This window comes from Schistocerca serialis, chromosome 12, assembly GCF_023864345.2.
Source record: "Schistocerca serialis cubense isolate TAMUIC-IGC-003099 chromosome 12, iqSchSeri2.2, whole genome shotgun sequence".
Taxonomy (NCBI): Eukaryota; Metazoa; Arthropoda; class Insecta; order Orthoptera; family Acrididae; genus Schistocerca; species Schistocerca serialis.
The window spans coordinates 106,999,980-107,023,214 of record NC_064649.1 but is presented as its reverse complement, the minus strand read 5'-3'; the positions used below and the strand labels follow the sequence as shown (position 1 = coordinate 107,023,214).

Below are 23,235 nucleotides of genomic sequence, written 5' to 3'. Positions count from 1 at the left end.
TATATATATATATGAATTATAAAAAACAAATACTAAAAAAAAAAGGTTGCAAAGCGCGAGATTCGATCCGGCGACCTTCGGATTACGAACCCGAGCGCTTACCGCTGCGCCACGACGCTGTAGAGAATTATTAATCGTAGAGAGTATTTCACGGGTACGGTTTCTTTTAACTGTCGATTTTCTCGACAACGGCTGAGAAGTGCATCTTGGTGCTTTGCCACATTACACCTCTGGCCATGAGCTTTTATTATGCGCAGTATGAGTCGAATCTGAATTTCACAATTGGCGGCCTCCCCTTGTTAGTACTACTTAAACCTTGTGGCCCTCGCAGCTACAGCCCCTCGATACGGCAGTGCCTGCGTACCGCCAGCGGTCCAGGCACGTCCTCACGCTGCCGGACCTTACTACTGCTCTGTCCCAGCCGAACTCCTCGACACACTCTGACCCGGAAAACACTTGACGCCCTTCCAAAGATAGAACTAGAGAACTAGATATCGATAACCGCTGCTGCTGCAACTCACAGACAGACAACAATAACAAATGTGGTGGCGCTAGTAAACACGAGAATAAACGAGACGCCACTATCCCTATTACATGATGCCAACCTACCAACGTCACCAACGCGAGCCGCAACATGGCTCAACCCATACCTCGATCATCACATGTGCCAGTTATCTAGTACACTGACGCGGATACATAGTCGACTGATGAGTTTAAACCATCATGATCAGACCTGTAACTTTTCCTGAACATAGAGAGTCACTGATGTCAAAACGATCCTCCTTAAAACGAAGAAACCCATTTTGTTGGTGTGCACTGACCAGCAGTGTTTTCCCCAGACACGGGGCAAATGTTTCTGGTTGCCTCTGGTGCTATTACTGCTCTATTGAACTCAGACAGTAGAGTATGTAGGAAATGTTCCGATATCCCCACTCGACAATCCATTTTGTAGCGTCCACAGCTATCTCGAAATGGCCAAATAACAATACGTAAATTCAAATACAAACAGTGAACCAGAAATAAAAAATGACAGTCTATAAATAAGCCGATAGCAACCGGAATACCAACATGCACGACAAAAACGCTGGTAACTTATGCGCCAAGCCTAATAGAAGCAACTGCCCGCGGGTGTGGCCGAGCGGTTCTAGGCGCTTCAGTCTGGAACCGCGTGACCGCTACGGTCGCAGGTTCGAATCCTGCCTCGGGTATGGATGTGTGTGATGTCCTTAGGTTAGTTAGGTTTAAGTAGTTCTAAGTTCTAGGCGACTGATGACCTCAGATGTTAAGTACCATGGCGCTCAGAGCCATTCTTTTAATAGAAGCAACTAAGTATTGACACGAGAGATAAAAATGGAACTGACACAATGGCTCACTAAACGCATAAGACGATGAATGGTAATTTTGAAAGTCAGACTAACTAGAAATGAAAGAAAATAACAAGCCGTGAATTCTAAATGAAGCTTAAGTTAATGGCACTATTTGTTGCATACGTAAAATAATCTCCTTACGTAGCTGACGACTCTCAGCCGTGGTGGAATTGGGTTCGATTGCTGGTGACAGCGAAAATGCAAAATTACACACTCGTCACTGGAAAGGCCTCAGATGAAAATACCAGGGTCGTTCAATAAGTAATGCTCCGCATTTTTTTTCTCAGAACATACGAGGGCAGTTCAATAAGTAATGCAACACTTTTTTTTTCTCGGCCAATTTTGGTTGAAAAAACCGGAAATTTCTTGTGGAATATTTTCAAACATTCCCGCGTCGTCTCGTATAGTTTCATTGACTTCCGACAGGTGGCAGCGCTGTACGGAGCTGTTAAAATGGCGTCTGTAACGGATGTGCGTTGCAAACAATGGGCAGTGATCGAGTTTCTTTTGGCGGAAAACCAGGGCATCTCTGATATTCATAGGCGCTTGCAAAATGTCTACGGTGATCTGGCAGTGGACAAAAGCACGGTGAGTCGTTGGGAAAAGCGTGTGTCATCATCGCCGCAAGGTCAAGCAAGACTGACTGATCTCCCGCGTGCGGGCCGGCCGTGCACAGCTGTGACTCCTGCAATGGCGGAGCGTGCGAACACACTCGTTCGAGATGATCGACGGATCACCATCAAACAACTCAGTGTTCAACTTGACATCTCTGTTGGTAGTGCTGTCACAATTGTTCACCAGTTGGGATATTCAAAGGTTTGTTCCCCCTGGGTCCCTCGTTGTCTAACCGAACAACATAAAGAGCAAAGGAGAACCATCTGTGCGGAATTGCTTGCTCGTCATGTGGCTGAGGGTGACAATTTCTTGTCAAAGATTGTTACAGGCGATGAAACATGGGTTCATCACTTCGAACCTGAAACAAAACGGCAATCAATGGAGTGGCGCCACACCCACTCCCCTCCCAAGAGAAAGTTTAAAGCCATACCCTCAGCCGGTAAAGTCATGGTTACAGTCTTCTGGGACGCTGAAGGGGCTATTCTGTTCGATGTCCTTCCCCATGGTCAAACGATCAACTCTGAAGTGTATTGTGCTACTCTTCAGAAATTGAAGTAACGACTTCAGCGTGTTCGTAGGCACAAAAATCTGAACGAACTTCTCCTTCTTCATGACAACGCAAGACCTCACACAAGTCTTCGCACCCGAGAGGAGCTCACAAAACTTCAGTGGACTGTTCTTCCTCGTGCACCCTACAGCCCCGATCTCGCACCGTCGGATTTCCATATGTTTGGCCCAATGAAGGACGCAATCCGTGGGAGACACTACGCGGATGATGAAGAAGTTATTGATGCAGTATGACGTTGGCTCCGAGATCGACCAGTGGAATGGTACCGTGCAGGCATACAGGCCCTCATTTCAAGGTGGCGTAAGGCTGTAGCATTGAATGGAGATTATGTTGAAAAATAGTGTTGTGTAGCTAAAAGATTGGGGAATAACCTGGTGTATTTCAGTGCTGAATAAAACAACCCCTGTTTCAGAAAAAAATGTGTTGCATTACTTATTGAACTGCCCTCGTATTTATTGTTAAAAGTCAGAATTTGGTGACAATATACATCAACATGTCTTGTCTACGTCCTATTTCTCTACGTAGTCTCCATCACGTTCTATGGCCGTACGCCAACGTCGTTGAAGAGCATGTAGTCCCTGCTGGTAAAAGCTCTTGTCCTGTAGGCGTAGCCATGTTTTCACTGCACGACTGACACTCTCGTCATCTTCAAAGTGTGTTCCCCGTAGAGAATCTTTAAGCGGCTCAAAGAGATGGAAGTCCGAGCGTGTCAGGTCTGGACTAGAGGGTGGATGCGGCAATGATGTCCAACTCAATTTGGCGATGTGTTCCCGGGTTTCTCAGACGTGTGTGGGCGTGCATTATCGTGTTGGAGCAAGATTTCTGCTGGATTCTTGTCCGATCGAACACGTCGAAAATGGTTCTTGAGTTTATTGAGTCTTCACGTACGCCTCTGAATTGATGGTTGACCCTCTTGACATCACGTCCACGAGAATGACGCCATGGCAGTCCCAGAAGACTGTCATCACGACTTTTCTGGCAGAGTTGTTTGTCTCGAATTTCCTCTTTTCTGCTGAACGAGGATGATGCGACTCTGTGGACTGCCTTTTTGTTTCAGACACAAAGTGGTGCACCCAGCTTTCGTGCCCCGTAACGATCCGTGGCGGAAAGGCCTCTCCAACAGTCTCAAAAACCTCCAACAATTCACATGAAATGCCTTCCTTTGAATCTTGTGATCCCCTGTGAGCATTTGTGGAACCCATCGTGAACACCTCTTTGAATTTGCGAGAGTCTCGATCATTGCAGACGCACCTCCAATGCTGACCGACAACTGTAGAACCAACTGTCGATTTGTGATTGGCAAGTCGCCACGAATAATGGCATCCGCACAATTCAGCCTGTCTGGAGCAGTGGCTGTGACAGGACGTCCCGAGAGTGGCTGATCATTGAACTCTGTTTCTGCATTTCTTGAGACTGTGACTTTCTTTACCCATCGCCCAACTGTACTCCTATCATCCGCAGCATCGCCATACACTGCACACAAACGGTTACGGATGTTCACAACGGTTTTTTTTTTTTGTGCACACAAGAATTCAATAACAGCCCTCTGCTCGTAACGTGAGTCGTACAGGGTGTTTCAAAAATGACCGGTATATTTGAAACGGCAATAAAAACTAAACGAGCAGCGATAGAAATACACCGTTTGTTGCAATATGCTTGGGACAACAGTACATTTTCAGGCGGACAAACTTTCGAAATTACAGTAGTTACAATTTTCAACAACAGATGGCGCTGCGGTCTGGGAAACTCTATAGTACGATATTTTCCACATATCCACCATGCGTAGCAATAATATGGCGTAGTCTCTGAATGAAATTACCCGAAACCTTTGACAACGTGTCTGGCGGAATGGCTTCACATGCAGATGAGATGTACTGCTTAAGCTGTTCAATTGTTTCTGGATTCTGGCGGTACACCTGGTCTTTCAAGTGTCCCCACAGAAAGACGTCACAGGGGTTCATGTCTGGCGAATAGGGAGGCCAATCCACGCCGCCTCCTGTATGTTTCGGATAGCCCAAAGCAATCACACGATCATCGAAATATTCATTCAGGAAATTAAAGACGTCGGCCGTGCGATGTGGCCGGGCACCATCTTGCATAAACCACGAGGTGTTCGCAGTGTCGTCTGAGGCAGTTTGTACCGCCACAAATTCGCGAAGAATGTCCAGATAGCGTGATGCAGTAATCGTTTTGGATCTGAAAAATGGGCCAATGATTCCTTTGGAAGAAATGGCGGCCCAGACCAGTACTTTTTGAGGATGCAGGGACGATGGGACTGCAACATGGGGCTTTTCGGTTCCCCATATGCGCCAGTTCTGTTTACTGACGAAGCCGTCCAGGTAAAAATAAGCTTCGTCAGTAAACCAAATGCTGCCCACATGCATATCACCCTCATCAATCCTGTGCACTATATCGTTAGCGAATGTCTCTCGTGCAGCAATGGTAGCGGCGCTGAGGGGTTGCCGCGTTTGAATTTTGTATGGATAGAGGTGTAAACTCTGCCGCATGAGACGATACGTGGACGTTGGCGTCACTTGGACCGCAGCTGCAACACGGCGAACGGAAACCCGAGGCCGCTGTTGGATCACCTGCTGCACTAGCTGCGCGTTGCCCTCTGTGGTTGCCGTACGCGGTCGCCCTACCTTTCCAGCACGTTCATCCGTCACGTTCCCAGTCCGTTGAAATTTTTCAAACAGATCCTTTATTGTATCGCTTTTCGGTCCTTTGGTTACATTAAACCTCAGTTGAAAACTTCGTCTTGTTGCAACAACACTGTGTTCTAGGCGGTGGAATTCCAATACCAGAAAAATCCTCTGTTCTAAGGAATAAACCATGTTGTCTAAAGCACACTTGCACGTTGTGAACAGCACACGCTTACAGCAGAAAGACGACGTACAGAATGGCGCACCCACAGACTGCGTTGTCTTCTATATCTTTCACATCACTTGCAGCGCCATCTGTTGTTGAAAATTGTAACTACTGTAATTTCGACAGTTTGTCTGCCTGAAAATGTACTGTTGTCCCAAGCATATTGCAACAAACGGTGTATTTCTATCGCTGCTCGTTTAGTTTTTCTTGCCGTTTCAAATATACCGGTCATTTTTGAAACACCCTGAATGTAGACGCCATTTTGACGCTGTACTACGGCTCTGCCATCTGCCAGAACGGTTCGAAACTTCACCGGCGCACAGATGAAACATCAGATGTGAAGCACCAACAAGGACGTTTGTCTATGTATATTAATGGCTTTAAAAAAATGTGGAGGATTACTTATTGAACGACCCACGTACATCGCATGCTCGGAAAGTAAGTGTACTATATTTTAATTATTTTAGAAAAAGCGTATTTGAAAAAATGCAGGATATTGATGATACAGTTGTTGAGTACTTTTCGACAAGTTTCTTTATGCCCTCCTCGAACAACGGCCCCCACCAGCGCCTTCCCACGTTTCAGAACATCTTTCCCCCACTTGCTCGGCGGTCGAAAATTTAATACAACAAGTGTGCCTTCAGGGAGGTGAAAAGATGACAAGCTTTAGGCTCCAAGTCAGTGGAATACCGAGACTGGCTCAAAACATCACAACCAAATGAGACCAGGAGCGTCTCGGTGACTAAGGTTGTGTGAGGACGGGTGTTGTTGTGGAGTGACCACACTCTTATCGTTAGCATTCCTCACACTCTGTCCTGAAAGCTCCTTCTTAGTGTTTTTAGGGTCTCGCAATATCGTAGTGCACTGTTAGTCACCGCCTGAGGTAAACATTCGACCAAAATGATGCCTTCTCTGTGACAAAACACCAAGGCTATGCTCGGTCGCAGGTTCGAATCCTGCCTCGGGCAGTGCAGTCCGGCAGTGTGAGGACATGCCTGGACGGCTGGCGGCACGCAGGCACTGCCGTATCGAGGGGCTGTAGCTGCGAGGGCCACAACCTCGTTCTCCACTGGACCCAGGACGTTTGAGTTGAGTGAACATTAACCCAGTAGTGAAACCTCCACTATTTTGAGATCACGCCGTTTGTTCGCGCGTTGCTGCTCGGAGGGTCACTGAGATGAAGAGCAACGAGTGGAGTGTTTGCAGTTGGCGAAATTAATTAGCTGTCCTTCATCTTTTATTATTAATCATTTAATTCCTTCTGTTCATTGATAAAGTTCAACCAGCGGTATTTTTCTGCCTAGTGGCCGCTAACGCCCCAGTTACCTGGCTTGGAGGTTAGCGTATTTTCGCCTCAGCGTACCTTTTCTCGCCTTGCCGCTGCTGTCCAATAAGGCGGATATTTATTTCTTTCGGACTACTTTGGTCACAGTGGGTCCTTGTGCTTCTGGATGTTCTAAACACCGGACTCTGAAGACTTAGTGCTGTCCGCCGGTTCCGCCTTGCCTGGGTTATTCCATTGTTGTGTTGGTTACCAGACGTTAGGCAGATGTTGCAAGAGTGTTGGTCTGCGTTTAAACTGTCACTAGTTTGAATTGCCATACGGTTAAGTGAATACAACTCCTGGCTGCCTGTCTCATTGTTTACAAAGTTGAGCGACTTTTCCAGGTCAGTCCTTGGAGTAGTGTCTGAGGCTCACTTCTCTCTTGATTTGGTCAGATTGTGATAATTGTCAATAAGGCCTTCAGCCGTGAAAGCAATTTGTCTTACTAATTTTTAATTAGATATTGTCTCTTAATAGTGAAAATTTGATGATAGTCCTTTTTTGTAATATTTTAGTATCTCTTGGAGAAGTTTAATTCGTTCTTAAGAAATTGCTATTCAGGCCTTCAGCTGTCAAATTGTTTTTTGAGTTATTACTACTGGGGCCTTCAGCCGACAAATAAGTTGAATTTCTGGTCAGTAAGGCCTTCAGCTGTGAGTGCAAATTGCTTAAGAAAATTGTTATTAGACATTGTATCTTAATAGTCAAATTTGAAAATTGCTCCTTATTGTCAACCTTATTTGCAATTGTTTTCAAATAAAGTGCGTGAGATTTAAAAATGAAACTGAGCAACCAACGGTAACTGAGTACATCCCCGTCCAGGCTGAGTCCTGTCTTTCCCTGAGTACCACGTCTCGTGGGTACAGCATGCTCTAACCCAAAATCACAAAAACAGGTGGGTGGCATCATGTGCATCTCTGTTTGCTCGCCATTAATTAGCTCGTGAACATCAGGGACCATTCCTATCCTGCATCGCTCCTGCTGACGAGAAATGGTCTCTTTATGCTAACGTGAGTAAAAGAAAGGAATGGTGGAGCCCTAAAAAATAAAGCAGCAACTGCCCGTACAAAGATCTGCGCACATCCATCTGATGGAACAGCGATGCAGTGGTGTACTACGAGTTGCTTCCGCCAGGTATAACCTTCACTGCTGAAATTTGTCAACAAATGAGACGTGTTGTAGACACAGTCCAAGAACAACATCTACATCTACATACATAATCCGCAATCCACCATACGGTGCGTGGCGGAGGGTACCTCGTACCACAACTAGCATCTTCTCTCCCTGTTCCACTCCCAAACAGAACGAGGGAAAAATGACTGCGTGTATGCCTCTGTACGAGCCCTAATCTCTCTTATCTTTGTGGTCTTTCCACGAAACGTAAGTTGGCGCCCGCATCTCGTGGTCGTGCGGTAGCGTTCTCGCTTCCCACGCCCGGGTTCCCGGGTTCGATTCCCGGCGGGGTCGGGGATTTTCTCTGCCTCCTGATGGTTGGGTGTTGTGTGCTGTCCTTAGGTTAGTTAGGTTTAAGTAGTTCTAAGTTCTAGGGGAGTGTTGACCATAGATGTTAAGTCCCATAGTGCTCAGAGCCATTTTTTTTTTGTAAGTTGGCGGCACTAAGATTGTACTGCAGTCAACCTCAAATGCTGGTTCTCTAAATTTCCTCAGTAGCGATTCACGAAAAGAACGCCTCCTTTCCTCCAGAGACTCCCACCCGAGTTCCTGAAGCATTTCCGTAACACTCGCGTGATGATCAAACCTACCAGTAACAAATCTACCAGCCCACTTCTGAATTGCTTCTATGTCCTCCCTCAATCCGACCTGATAGGGATCCCAAACGCTCGAGCAGTACTCAAGAATAGGTCGTATTAGTGTTTTATAAGCGGTCTCCTTTACAGATGAACCACATCTTCCCAAAATTCTACCAATGAACCGAAGACGACTATGCGCCTTCTCCACAACTGCCATTACATGCTCGTCCCACTTCATATTGCTCTGCAGTCTTACGCCCAAATGTTTAATCGACGTGACTGTGTCAAGCGCTACACTACTAATGGAGTATTCAAACATTACGGGATTCTTTTTCCTATTCATTTGCATTAATTTATCTATATTTAGAGTTAGCTGCTATTCTTTACACCAATCACAAATCCTGTCCAAGTCATCTTGTATCCTCCTACAGTCACTCAACGACGACACCTTACCGTACACCACAGCATGATCAGCAAAGAGCCGCACATTGCTATCCACGCTATCCAAAAGATCATTTATGTAGATAGAAAACAACAGCGGAGCTACCACACTTCCCTGGGGCACTCCAGATGATACCCTCACCTCCGATGAACACTCACCATCGAGGACAACGTACTGGGTTCTATTACTTACATATTTGGGAACCAATCCCATATGCTCGTACCTTACAACGACCAGGAAGACTGCATGAAGTGATGCTACTCCATGGTAACTGACTGTGAGACTGACAAAAAACACTGTACAGGAGGTGGGTTTGGAAGTCATTTCGCACCCACCTTATCCGCCAGATCCTGCGCCCTTCAGGTTTTCACCTTTCCCTCTCTCTAGAAGACAATCTTCAAGGAACTTCTTTTCTGGATGAAAATGCGCTCAGAACATGCCTCGAAGAGTTCTTCGCCTCAAAACTAGGTAATTTCTATAGTCCCTGAATTGAAAAGTTACCCCAACGTTGGCAGACTGTTGTAAATAGTCAAGGAGAACATATTGTGTAAGTAGGCTGTTTAAGTTTTTATATTGGTAACGCTACGTAGCACTCTGTATGAAAATCACTGACTGTGCTGTGTGCAGTCTGTGGCTGGTTTGCATTGTTGGAATATTCGCTATTGTAGTGTTGGACAGTCGTATGTGAACAGCAGGTAGCATTGTGCAGTTGGAAGTGAGCCGCCAGCAGTGGTTGATGTGTTGAGAGACATGGCGAAGTTTTGAGAGCGGACGATCTGCACGTGTGTCCGTCAGAAAAAGGAAATTTGTAAGACTAAATGGTTCAAATGGCTCTGAGCACTATGGGACTTAACATCTGTGGTCATCAGTCCCCTAGAACTTAGAACTACTTAAACCTAACTAACCTTAGGACATCACACACATCCATGCCCGAGGCAGGATTTGAACCTGCGACCGAAGCAGTTGCGCGGCTCCGGACTGAGCGCCTAGAACCGCGAGACTTGTAAGACTATATGTCGCGATATATATATATCTTTTGAGCACTATTAAGGTAAATACATTGTTTGTTCTGCATTTGCTAACTATGCCTATCAGTAGCTAGTGCCTTCAGTAGTAAGAATCTATTACTTAGCTGGCAGTATTGGCACTCGCTGTATTGCAGTAGTTCGACTAACGAAGATTTTTGTGAGGTAAGTGATTCATGAAAGGTATAGGTTATTGTTAGTCAGGGCCATTGTTTTATAGGGATTATTGGAAGTCAGATTGCGTTGCGCTAAAAATATTGTGTGTCAGTTTAGTTTTGATCAGAATAAGTAAAGAGAGAAATGTCTGAGTACGTTCAGATTTGCTCAGCTGTTTGAAAAACAAATAACGTAAGAGGTTTTCCAGCACGGTAATTGATAAATTTTTCTAAGGGGATGTTTCAGTTGGTGACTACAGTCTCTGTTACGTGTACGTGAGGTGTTTATTAAACTTATGGGAAAACGCTACGAACTTATTCACTAACCTAATATAACAATAATAATAATAATCCGACTGCGCGTTGCCAAAAACAAATCATATCTTGCATTTGCAGACGACCCGGCGATATTAACAGAGGATGAGCAAACTATAAGCAAACAGCTGTAAATACTCAAAGAATGTGCAGAAAAAGTAGGTTTACAAATTTCATTTGAGAAAGCTGAATTCTTTTGTTCAAAAACAGAAATTGCAAGCATGAAAACAAAGTATGGTAAAATTAACAAGGTCCCATATTTTAAATACCTTGGAGGATTTATCGAACCGACAGGTATTGAAAAAATCTCACAGCAACATAGGCTTCAAAAAAATTAAAAAAAGGATTAGAGTGAACGCAAAACCTCTACAACAAAAAATCAATGTCAAGAAGGGCAAAAATTCGACAGTACAGTACTGCCATAAAACTAACAATCCTCTTCACAAGTGAAACACTAACCCTTAACAGAACACAACTTCAAGACAGCAAAAAAGGAGAGAGAAACATCATCAGGAAAATTCTAAAATGTTGGTGCTTAAGTTCGTTGCGTTTTCCCATAAGTTTAATAAACACCTCACGTACACGTAGCAGAGACTGTAGTCACCACGGCGGTTATAGTCTACAATCAATTAAAACAACAGAAAAGTTTTCAAACACCGAAACTGATATTGGGAAAACGGCGAATGAAATCCTTTGGTCATCTCAGCCGACTACCAGAAAATCGATTGACAAAGAGAATAATAGATTATGTAGCCACACTTAAGAATTCCACACCTTGGCTAGATGAAATTGAAAAGGTCCTAAATAATGCAAACATAACACCAGCCGGCATTGTAGGAAGAGACACCTTCAGACACAAAGTAGACGAATGGGAAGTTATATCAGAGCAGTCAAAAGAACATCAGTACAGACCAAAGTGGTCGGATAAGCGTAAACAATCCCCTTCTGGAAGAATGAAAGCAGTTCTAGGCGCTTCAGTCCGTAACCGTGCTGCTGCTACGGTCGCATGTTCGAATCCTGCCTCGGGCATGGATGTGTGTGATCCCCTTCCCCCAGCCAGAGATACATGGCCGTCATCTAGCTTCTCACAACAGGAAGGGCTCCCTCAAAACACTCTCCTCCAAAGTTTCTGCCAGTCTGCAGCCAGATGTCAGCCAATGTCTGTAGCAGCTCCAGACCGCTGGTTGTAGGGCTTCACGATCTTCTTCAGTCTTTGAAACTGGTTCAGGGAAACACTACCAGTCGTCCAATCCTCCTAACGAAACTAAAGACAAAAAGAAGTGGCCCTCTCGCCACTATATCTCACACGTTCTGCTTCTGTGTCCATGGCAACGACCCCAGTGGACGTCGAGGCTCCATATCACACCACACAACATGTCTCAGAACCTATGTGTCTTGATACCATACTCTACCAACCAGACATAGCAGGTGACCCTGGGACATAACCTGCCTCTTTGGTCCCTTCATGGCCTCACATCATATCGACAGCATGATTCTCCAGTGGAACTGTAGTGGCTGAGCTATGACGTTTTCTGCATTGCCCTTCCATAAACCTGGTTACCAGCAGAGCACACTCCTGACCTTCATGCTTTCAATGGATACTTTGAAAATCTTGGCAATAGGGTGGTTTCTACATATGCTCTGGACTCTGTGTATAGTGAACTTGTATCTTTTGATAGAACTCAGGATGCTTTGGCTGTCTGGGTAAGGTCATTTCAGGATTTTACTATCTGTAATCTTTAACTCCCTCCTGATGGTGGAGTGACACAGGACGTATTGTCTACATTGATTTCCCAGCTCCACTAGCTTGTCCTAATTTTAGGCGACTTGAATGCCCATAACCCTGTGTGGGATAGAACAATGATCATTGGGCATGGTAGAGACACTGAAAACTTACTGACAGATGTCGACCTCTGTTTCTGGTGCTTCCACACACTTCAGTGTGCCACATGTAACTTACTCACCCACTGATATTTCTATTCTCAGCTCTGGTCTTCTCCCATCCATCCACTGGAGGGTCCAAGATGACATATATGGTAGCGACCACTACCCAATCTTCCTGTCACTCCCTCAGCGTCACTTCACTGAGCACCCACCTAGATGGGCTCTCCGCAATGCTGTCTGGGATGCTTTCACCTCCACTGTCGTTCTGAGCTTCTTGATAATTGGAGGCATTGATGAGGCTGTCCATGAAGCAACAGCAGCCATTCTAGTGGATGCTGACGTAGTGCTCCCCTATTCTTTGGGATCCCCCCATTGGAAGGTAGTGCCTTGGTGGACTCTGCAAATCACCGATGCCATTAGAGATCAGAGACAGGCTCTCCAACACCATAAGTGACATCCATCAATGGAGTACCTCAGTGGCTTTAAGCAGCTCCATACATGGGTCCACCACTTAATAACATGAGAGAAGCAAGGATGCTGCGAATGGTATATTTCAATACTGGACCACATGTGTCTCCTTTGGGCGATGATCGGATGCCTCTATGGATACCAGTCCTCTGCAGGTATTGCCTCGAGTGAAACTGTTTTCATTGACCTGGATACTGTAGCCAAACATTTTGCTTTGGATTATGCTCGACCCTGTGCATCTCAGAACTATCAACATGTCCTTAAACAGGTGAGTGAGTGATTGTATTTAACGTGGAGCCCTATAATTCACCATTCAGTGAGTGGGAATTCTTAAGTGCCTTGATACCTTGCCACAGGACCAGACCTCATCCACAACCAAATGCTCACACACCTATCAATCAATTGTCAGCGCCATCTCCTTACCATCTCCAAACGTATATGGAGTGAGGGTGAGTTCCCATCTCAATGGCGGTAAAGCATCATAATTCTGAAACTAGATAAGTATGTCCTACAGACGGACAGCTACTGCCCAATTACTCTCACCAGTGCTCTGTGTAAGTTGATCAAATGCATGGTGGCTGTGTTGGCTCCTTGAGTCTCAGGGCCTTCTGGCTCCATCCCAGTGCGGTTTTCGCCGAGGCCATTCCAGTGCTGATAATTTGGTTTTCCTGCAGTTTGCCGTTTGGACAGTTTTCAACCGATGTCAATACCTTATTGCTGCCTTCTTCGACCAACAAAAGGCTTATGACATCACATGGGGACACCCCATCCTCGCTACCTTACTTGAGTGTTGTCTCTGGTGCCCAACTCCGATTTTTACCCAGAACTTCTTGTCGCATCATATTTTTTGGGTTCAAAATTGTGTTTCCTACAGTATCCTCCATATCCAGTAGAATGGAATCAAATGGTTCAAATGGCTCTAAGCACTATGGAACTTAACATCTGAGGTCATCAGTCCCCTAGACTTAGAACTACTTAAACGTAACTAACCTAAGGACATCACACACATCCATGCCCAAGACAGGATTCGAACCTACGACCATAGCAGTCGTGTGGTTCTGGACTGAAGTGCCTAGAATGGAACCCTTCAGAGTTCTGTATTAGGTGTCCCTCTCTTTCCAGTGGCCATCAACAGTCTTGCAGGAGCTGTGGGATCTTCAGTATCACCCTTCTTTTACTCTGACAGTTTTTGCTTTTACTGTTGTTCCTCTAGTGTGGATGTTGATGAACGCCGAACACAGGGCGCCATTAGAAAGACGAACTCATGGATCCTGACCCACAGCTTTCAGTCTGCCACGAGCAACATTCAAGTCATACACGTCCACAACCAGACTTTACCTCAACGACCAATTAATGTTATTGAGACTTCTAGCGTTTTTGGGATTGGTCTTCGATGCCTGGCTGAGGTGGCTGCCCCATTTTCGCTAACTTAAGCAAGGGTGCTGGCTATACATTAATACGCTTCGCTGCCCTAGTACACCTGCTGGGGTGCATACTGCTCTATCCTTCTGCAGCTTTTCAAAGCCCAGATCCTCCCCAGTCATGATTATGGGAGTCTGGTATATGGTTCAGCACGGCCCTCAGCATTACAATCACAGGACGCCATACACCATTGTGGAGTGCAAATTGCAACAGTAGCCTTTCGAACTAGCCCTAGAGCAGTCTGCATTCTGAGCAGAGTACTTTGCGTGGAATAGCCGCATCGTCTGAGGTGCCTTGCCATGGTTCACGCAGTTCCCCCTGTCGGAGGTTCAAGTTCTCCCTCTGGCATGGGTCTGTGTGTTGTCTAAAGTTAAATGTTCAAATGTGTGTAAATTCCTAAGGGACCGAACTGCTAAGGTCATTGGTCCCTAGACTTACACACTACTTAAACTAACTTATGGTAAGAACAACACACACATTCCCATGCATGAGGGAGGATTCGAACCTCCTGTGGGAGGGGCTGTGCCATCTGTGACATGGCGCTTTAGACTGTGCAGCCACTCTGTGCAGCATTGTAAGTTAGTTTAAGTTCGATTATGTAGTGTGTAAGCCTAGGGACCGATGACCTCAGTAGTTTGGTCCCATAGGAACTTACCACAAACGCAGAGTGGCTCACCCACCATACCCCCTCTTACTCCCCTCTTACTTCTCTTTGATTTTATCTTTGTCATACAGGGTGATTGAAAAAGAATACCACAACTTTAGGAATTTAAAACTCTGCAGCGACAAAAGGCAGAGCTAAGCACTATCTGTCGGCGAATTAAGGGAGCTATAAAGTTTCATTTAGTTGTACATTTGTTCGCTTGAGGCGCTGTTGACTAGGCGTCAGCGTGATGCTAAGATGGCGACCGCTCAACAGAAAGCTTTTTGTGTTATTGAGTACTGCAGAAGTGAATCGACGACAGTTGTTCAGCGTGCATTTCGAACGAAGTATGGTGTTAAACCTCCTGATAGGTGGTGTATTAAACGTTGGTATAAACAGTTTACAGAGAATGGGTGTTTGTGCAAAGGGAAAAGTTCTGGACGGCCGAGAACGAGTGATGAAAATGTAGCACGCATCCAGCAAGCATTTGTTCGCAGCCCAGGAAAATCGACTCGCAGAGCTAGCAGAGAGCTGCAAATTCCACAATCAACTGTATGGAGAGTGCCACCACATTGGAATTATCTGTCCGTAACTACCTGAATGTCAACTACCCGAGGCGATGGATCGGCCGCCAGGCAGCCCGTGACAGAGCACTTCATTGCTGGCCTCCAAGAAGCCCTGATCTTACCCCCCGCGATTTTTTCTTATGGGGGTATGATAAGGATATGGTGTTTTGGCCACCTCTCCCAGCCACCATTGATGATTTGAAACGAGAAATAACAGCAGCTATCCAAACTGTTACGCCTGATATGCTACAGAGAGTGTGGAACGAGTTGGAGTATCGGGTTGATATTGCTCGTGTGTCTGGAGGGGGCCATATTGAACATCTCTGAACTTGTTTTTGAGTGAAAAAAAACCTTTTTAAATACTCTTTGTAATGATGTACAACAGAAGGTTATATTATGTTTCTTTCATTAAATACACATTTTTAAAGTTGTGGTATTCTTTTTGAATCACCCTGTATTGTGTCTTGCTCACAGCTGGTCTTCCCCGGATTTGCGATTTGCATCCCTCTTCTGATAAGTATTCCTGGTTCGACATATAGAGGATAAAGGGACTGATGACGTTGCAGTTTGGTCCCTTTAACTTCGACAACTAATCAACTAATTACTTGACAGATGATGTTATTAGCAGCGTCACGCGTTTCGCAGATGATACAATTATCTATAATGAAATACTGTCCAAAAGAAGCTGCACAGATATTCAGTTGGACATGGGAAGACTTAGCCCGCCCAGCTAGCCACGCTTTCTAACGTGCTGCTTCCCGAGCGGGAAGGCGTGCCGGTCCCCGGCACGAATCCGCCCGCCGGATTAGTGTCAACGTTCAGTGTGCCGGCCAGCCTGTGGATGGTTTTTAAGACGGTTTTCCATCTGCCTCGGCGAATGCGGGCTGGTTCCCCTTATTCCTCCCCAGTTACACTATGTCGAGCCGGCCGCTGTGGACGAGCGGCTCTAGGCGCTTCAGTCTGGAACTGCGCCGCTGCTACGGTCGCAGGTTCGAATCCTGCCTCGGGCATGGATGTATGTGCTGTCCTTTGGTTAGTTAGGCTTAAGTAGTTCTAAGTTCTAGGGGAGTGATGACCTTAGATGTAAACTCCCGTAGTGCTTAAAGCCATTTGAACCATTTTTGAACACTACGAGGTGCTGCTAGAAAAAAACCGGACTGATGCTGGAAAAAACATTTATTTACAATTATTTACAATTTCATGTTATCTCCTTCAATGTACTCTCCTCCTCGGTCTCTACACCGCTCCATACGAATTTTCCACTGTTCATAGCAATGCTGCAGATCATTTTCGGTAAGTCCATACATTACTTCCGTCGCTTTTTCTTTTACTGTTTCAACAGTCTCAAATCTAGTTCCTTTCAAAGCTGACTTGACTTTAGGGAAAAGAAAAAAGTCACAGGGGGCCAAATCAGGTGAGTAGGGTGGATGATCTAAGATGGGAATGTTGTGTTTTGCCAGAAACGTCTTCACTGACAACGCACTGTGAGCTGGGGCATTGTCTTGGTGAAGGATCCGTGACTTTTTTCTCCACAAATCGTTCCGTTTTCTCCGTACTCGCTCACGTAGGGTAGCCAGGACGCTAATGTAGTAATGCTGATTCACTGTTTGTCCCTCTGGTACCCAATCAATGTGCACAATCCCTTTGATGTCAAAAAAAAACAATCATCATTGCCTTGAATTTCGATTTTGACATTCGTGCTTTTTTTTGTCGTGGAGAACCAGGAGTTTTCCAATGCATCGATTGGCGTTTAGTTTCGGGATCGTAAGTAAAAAACCACGATTCATCGCAAGTAATAACATTTTGTAAGAAGGTGGGATCACTTTCAATGTTTTCCAGGATGTCAGAACAAATCATTCTTCGGCGTTCCTTCTGTTCAATTGTGAGACACTTTGGAACCATTTTTGAACACACTTTGTTCATGTTGAAACTTTCATGAAGAATCTGCCTAACACTTTCCTTGTCAACTCCTGTTAACTCAGACACTGCTCTGATTGTTAAACGGCGATCTTGTCGAACAAGTTTACCGATTTTTTCAATGTTTGCATCAGTTTTTGCTGACAACGGTCTGCCAGTGCGAGTGTCATCACTGGTGTCTTCGCGGCCATCTTTAAATCGTTTAAACCACTCAAACACTTGTGTTCGCAATAAACAATCATCGCCGTACACTTGTTGTAACATTACAAAAGTTTCACTTGCAGATTTTCCTAGTTTGAAACAAAATTTGATGTTAACACGCTGTTCTTTCTGTACACTCAACATTTTCCGACGCACGGACAAAACGTCAACTACTTAAAACAGACGCCACGGGCAGACTGAGTGCAGGAGGCAGATGAAACTCGAGCAGTAGGCGGGGCGAGAGTCACGTGACAGGCCACGCGACTTTCAGCCTTATTGCATTCGTTTTATTGTTTCACCAGTACTAGTCCGGTTTTTTTCTAGCCACACCTCGTATGTCGGCGATTGCTGCACAAACACTGTCTCTACGTATGCGTACACCGTAATTACTCTACCACACAAACATTTGGGGTTACACTCATATTGTATGACGCTCCGGGGAGGTGGGTGGTGGGGGGGAGGGGTAGGGGGAGGGGGGTCCACTGGGGGTGGACCGCTGAGGCCTCTTGTGGGGTAGTGAACCACTGAGGGCTACGGTGGGGCGATGCCTCTCCATGGTTTCTACGTCCCCATTTTAATACACAGTACACAATACGGGAAGATTTCGTAGGAAATTGCTTTCGATGATCGGAAATGTAAAATCGTGCATTTCACGAAACGAAACTACATGTTATTCTATGACGAAGGATCGAATAGAGTAACTAGGTTCAACTACGTTAAATCTCGGCTAGATAAATCGCAGAAATTTGAAGGCTGTCAGTTTCAGTAAATACTTAGACATTACAACAACGAATAACTTAAATTGGAACTAACACATAAATAACGTTGTGGGGAAGGTGAAACAAAGACTGCGTTTCAGTGACAGAAGACTCAGAAGATTCAACAGATCTACTAAGCAGACTGCCTGCACTACGCTTGTCCGCCCTCTTATGGAGTGCTGCTGTGCGGTGTGGAATACTTAACAGATAGGATTGGTGAGGACACTGAAAAAGTACAGAGATGGGCAGCTCGTTTTGTATCATCGCGAAATAGGGGAAACAGTTTCACGGACATTTGACACATGTACACCACAATGCATGCACATCTGAATGCACATTCAAGATTCTGGCGGTTACACTCGTTGTTAATGTACCAACATTTCGCATTTCCCAAGGCATATCATGTGCTTAAGGACCTGGAATAGCAGTTCAATACAATGGACCGTGTCTTGAAAGGAGGATATAAAATGAACATCAACAAAAACAAAACGGGCGTAATGGAATGTAGTCGAATTCAAGCAGGTGATGCTGAGGGAATTAGATTAAGAAATGATACACTTAAAGTAGTATATGCGTTTTGCTATTGGGCAGCAAAATAACTGATGATGGTCGAAGTAGAGACGATATAAAATGTAGACTGGCAATAGCAAAAAAGTGTTTCTGAAGAAGAGAAATTTGTTAACATCGAGTATAGATTTAAGTGTCAGGAAGTCGTTTCTGAAAGTATTTGTGTGGAGTGTAGCCATGTATGGAAGCGGAACATGGACGATAAATAGTTTAGACAAGAAGAGAATAGAAGCTTTCGAAATGCGGTGCTACAGAAGAATGCTGAAGATTAGATGGGTAGACCACATAAGTAATGAGGAGGTATTGAACAGAATTGAGGAGAAGAGAAATTTGTGGCATAACGTGACTAGAAGAAGGGATCGGTTGGTAGGACATGTCTCGATGCATCAAGGGATTACCAATTTAGTATTGGAGGGCAGCGTGGAGGGTAAAAATCGTACAGGGAGACCAAGAGATGAATATAGTAAACAGATTCAGAAGGATGAAGGTTGCAGTAGTTATTCGGAGATGAACATACTTGCACAGAATAGAGTAGCATGGAGAGATGCATCAAACCAGTCTCTGGACTGAAGACCACAACAACAACATCATGTCCTTACATTTAACTGTGATCTTGCAATGTTAATCACTTAAATGCGTTACCTAGCCAAATTTATTCCTAAAATTTCATTGCTCTACATTACTTATTTTTTGGTGTTGTAATTTTTTTCTGTCAGTGTATATCGATTCTAGGTAAACGAGAAGAAAGGGGCTAAGCAGCCGAACAGACAGCTAGACGGACAAAAAAATCATTGCTGGCACTGAAAGACATAAGTATCCGTTTTCCCGCGCGCCGTTAGACAGGAGATCGGTAGAGAAATAATCTGAAGGTGTTTCGATGAACTCTCTGTCATGCACTTCACTGTGAATTGGAGATAAGTCATGAAGGCGTAGATGTGGATGTTGCAGTGGTTGTGCGGAAGTAGCGTGGAGAGCTCTACGAAACCAGTCTACGGACGGAAGACCACAACAAGAACACTGGCCATAGCTGCGGGTTGTCGCAGGAGCGCCGTGACAACACGGGGACGCGAAAAGTTTTCGTGCTCTGCTACTCACCCGCATCCATGCTTGCCCGCCGCCGTCGTACAGTGCCGCCGGGGCAGAGGACAAACGGGAGCCCCTTTGTCCTGCCGTCACCAGGTGGGCCTTATCTGTCGAGGCCGATGACAGTTAGATCCTGAGATAAAAGAATGCAGTCTCATACGCACACGCAACTATTGCGCAACTTTGTTGCATACGCCATAAAGTCTGCACAAGTGTTTTCGCTCTTTCGTGCATATAATCACGACAAGACGACGTTTAGAAGTCGTTTCGTCACAGCAGTCGACATGGTTTATATATATAATTTTTTAATTTCATTACTCGTCTGACTGGTTTGGATGTGGTCCGCCATGATGCCCCTTGCCAACGTCTTCATCTCAGAGTAGCACTTAAACCCAATTATTTGTCAGATCTCCATCTGCATCTACACTACTGGCCATTAAAATTGCTACACCACGAAGATGACGTTGCTACAGACACGAAATTTAACCAACAGGAAGAAGATGCTGCGATATGCAAATGATTACCTTTTCAGGGCATTCACACCAGGTTGGCGCCAGTGGCGACACCTACAACGTGCTGACATGAGGAAAGGTTCCAACCGATTTCTCATACACAAACAGCAGTTGACCGGCGTTGCCTGGTGAAATGTTGTTGTGATGCCACGTGTAAGGAGGAGAAATGCGTACCATCATGTTTCCGACTTTGATAAAGGTCGGTTTTTAGCCTATCGCAATTGCGGTTTATCGTATCGCGACATTGCTGCTCGCATTGGTCGAGATCCAATGACTGTTAGCAGAATATGGAATCGGTGGGTTCAGGAGGGTAATACGGAACGCCGTGCTGGATCCCAACGGCCTCGTATCACTAGCAGTCGAGATGACAGGCATCTGATCCGCATAGCTGTAACGAATCGTGCAGCCACGTCTCGACCCCTGAGTCAACAGATGGAGACGTTTGCCAGACAACAACCATCTGCGCGAACAGTTCAACGACGTTTACAGCAGCACGGACTATCAGCTGGGAGACCATGGCTGCGGTTACCCTTGACGCTGCATCACAGACAGGAGCACCTGCGATGGTGTACTCAACGACGAACCTGGGTGCACGAAAGGCAAAACATCATTTTCTCGGATGAATCCAGGATCTGTTTACAGCATCATGATGGTCGCATCCGTGTTTGGCGACATCGCGGTGAACGCACATTGGAAGCGTGTATTCGTCGTCGTCATACTGGCGTATCACCCAGCGTGATGGTATGGGGTGCCATTGGTTACACGTCTCGGTCACCACGGTACTTTGAAAAGTGGACGTTACATTTCAGATGTGTTACGACCCATGGCTCTACCCTTCATTCGATCCCTGCGAAATCCTACATTTCAGCAGGATAATGCACGACCGCATGTTGCAGGTCCTGTACGGGCCTTTCTGGATACAGAAAATGTTCGAGTGCTGCCCGGGCCAGTACATTCTCCAGATATCTCACCAATCGAAAACGTCTGGTCAATGGTGGCCGAGCAACTGGCTCGTCACAATACGCCAGTCACTACTCTTGATGAACTGTGGTATCGTGTTGAAGCTGCATGAGCAACTGTACCAGTACGCGACATCCAAGCTCTGTTTGAATCAATGCGCAGGCGTATCAAGGCCGTTATTACGGCCAGAGGTGGTTGTTCTCGGTACGGATTTCTCAGGATCTATGCATCCAAATTGCGTGAAAATGTAATCACATGTCAGTTCTAGTATAATGTATTTGTCCAAAGAATATCCGTTTATCATCTGCATTTCTTTTTGGTGTAGCAATTTTAGTGGCCAGTAATGTATGTGACTATTCTCCAATTCATACTTAAGTGCCTGGCAGAGGGATCATGGAACCGCTTTTACACTATTTCTGTACTGCACCATTGTGTAACAGCGAGCTTTATATCTTCATTTATACCCACATAGATATTCCGCAAGACACCATATGCTGCGTGGCTGAGTGTACCATGTACCACTCTTCCACTCGCAAACAGAGTGAGGCGAGAACAACTCTCTACACCTGTATATTTGCCATAATTTCTCGTATGTTGCCTTCTTGGTCCTTACGCGCAATGTATGTTGGTTACAGTAGAATCGTTCGTCGGCCAACTTAAAATGCCGGTCCTTTAAATTTTCTCAGTGTTGTCCCTGGCGAGGATGTCGGCTTCTCTCCAGGGATTACTATTTCAGTCCCCAAAAAACGCAAGCACTCCCTTTTCAGGACACATGTGGCCCATCGGGACTATCCGACCGCCGTGTCATCCTCAGTTGAGGATGCAAATAGGAGGGGCGTGTGGTCAGCACACCGCTCTCCCAGTCGTTATGATGGTTTTCTTTGACCGGAGCCGCTACTATTCGGTCGAGTAGCTCCTCAATTGACATCACGAGGCTGAGTGCACCCCGAAAAATGACAACAGCGCATGGCGGCGGGGGTCGGGTGGGGGTGGTCACCCGTCCAAGTGCCGGCAACGCCCGACAGCGCTTAACTTCGGTGATCTGACGGGAACCGGTGTATGCACTGCGGAAAGGCCGTTGCCCTATTTCAGTCCCCAAAGCGTCTCCGTAACACCTACGTGCCACTCGAGCTTTCCAGCAACAAATCTAGCAGCCCGCCTCTGAACTCCTTCAATGTCTTACTCTAATACGATCTGATATGGATCCCAAACACTCGAGCAGTACTCAAGAGTAGGTCACACCTTCGTCCTACATGCAGTTTTCTTTACAGATGAATCATTCTTTCTTAAAACTCTCCCAATACACCAAAGTCGACCGTTCGCCTATCCTACCACAGTTCTCACATGCTCATTCCATTTCTTATCTCTTTGCAACGTTACGACCAAATATTTAAACTACTTGCTGTGTCTAAACATTACAGGTTTGATCTTCCTACTCATCTGCACTAATTGACATTTTTCCACATTTAGGGCTAGCTCCAATTCATCACACCCTACTGGTAATTTTACTTAAGTCGTCTTGTATCTTCCTTCAGTCACTCAACTTCCTTACTGTACACCACAGCGTCATCAACAAACAATATGAGATTGCTGCCCACCCTGTGCGTCAAATGATTTATGCATACAGAGAACAACATCGGTCCTACCACACTTTCCTGGGGCACTCCTGACCATATCCTTGTCTCTGGTGAACACTCGTTGTCGAGGACAACATATTGCGTTTTATTACTTAAGAAGCCTTATTGCACATCGGGAAACTTCTCCATATGGTCGTACCTTCGTTAGCAGCCTGCAGTGGGGCACCGTGTCAATTGCTTTCCGGAA

At 45.5% G+C, this 23,235-nt stretch overlaps 1 protein-coding gene across 1 annotated transcript in view; it reads right to left on the bottom strand.

Annotated features, from left to right (window-relative positions):
- LOC126428294 (synaptic vesicle glycoprotein 2A-like) overlaps positions 1–19,963 on the bottom strand; it is a 195,613-nt gene extending 175,650 nt beyond the window's left edge. Inside the window, exon 1 of the mRNA XM_050090211.1 lies at positions 19,952–19,963. Within this exon, the coding sequence (XP_049946168.1) occupies positions 19,952–19,961 (10 nt within the window). The 5' untranslated portion in view covers positions 19,962–19,963. The remainder of the gene's footprint in view (positions 1–19,951) is intronic.
- Between the last annotated feature and the right edge of the window lie 3,272 nt (positions 19,964–23,235).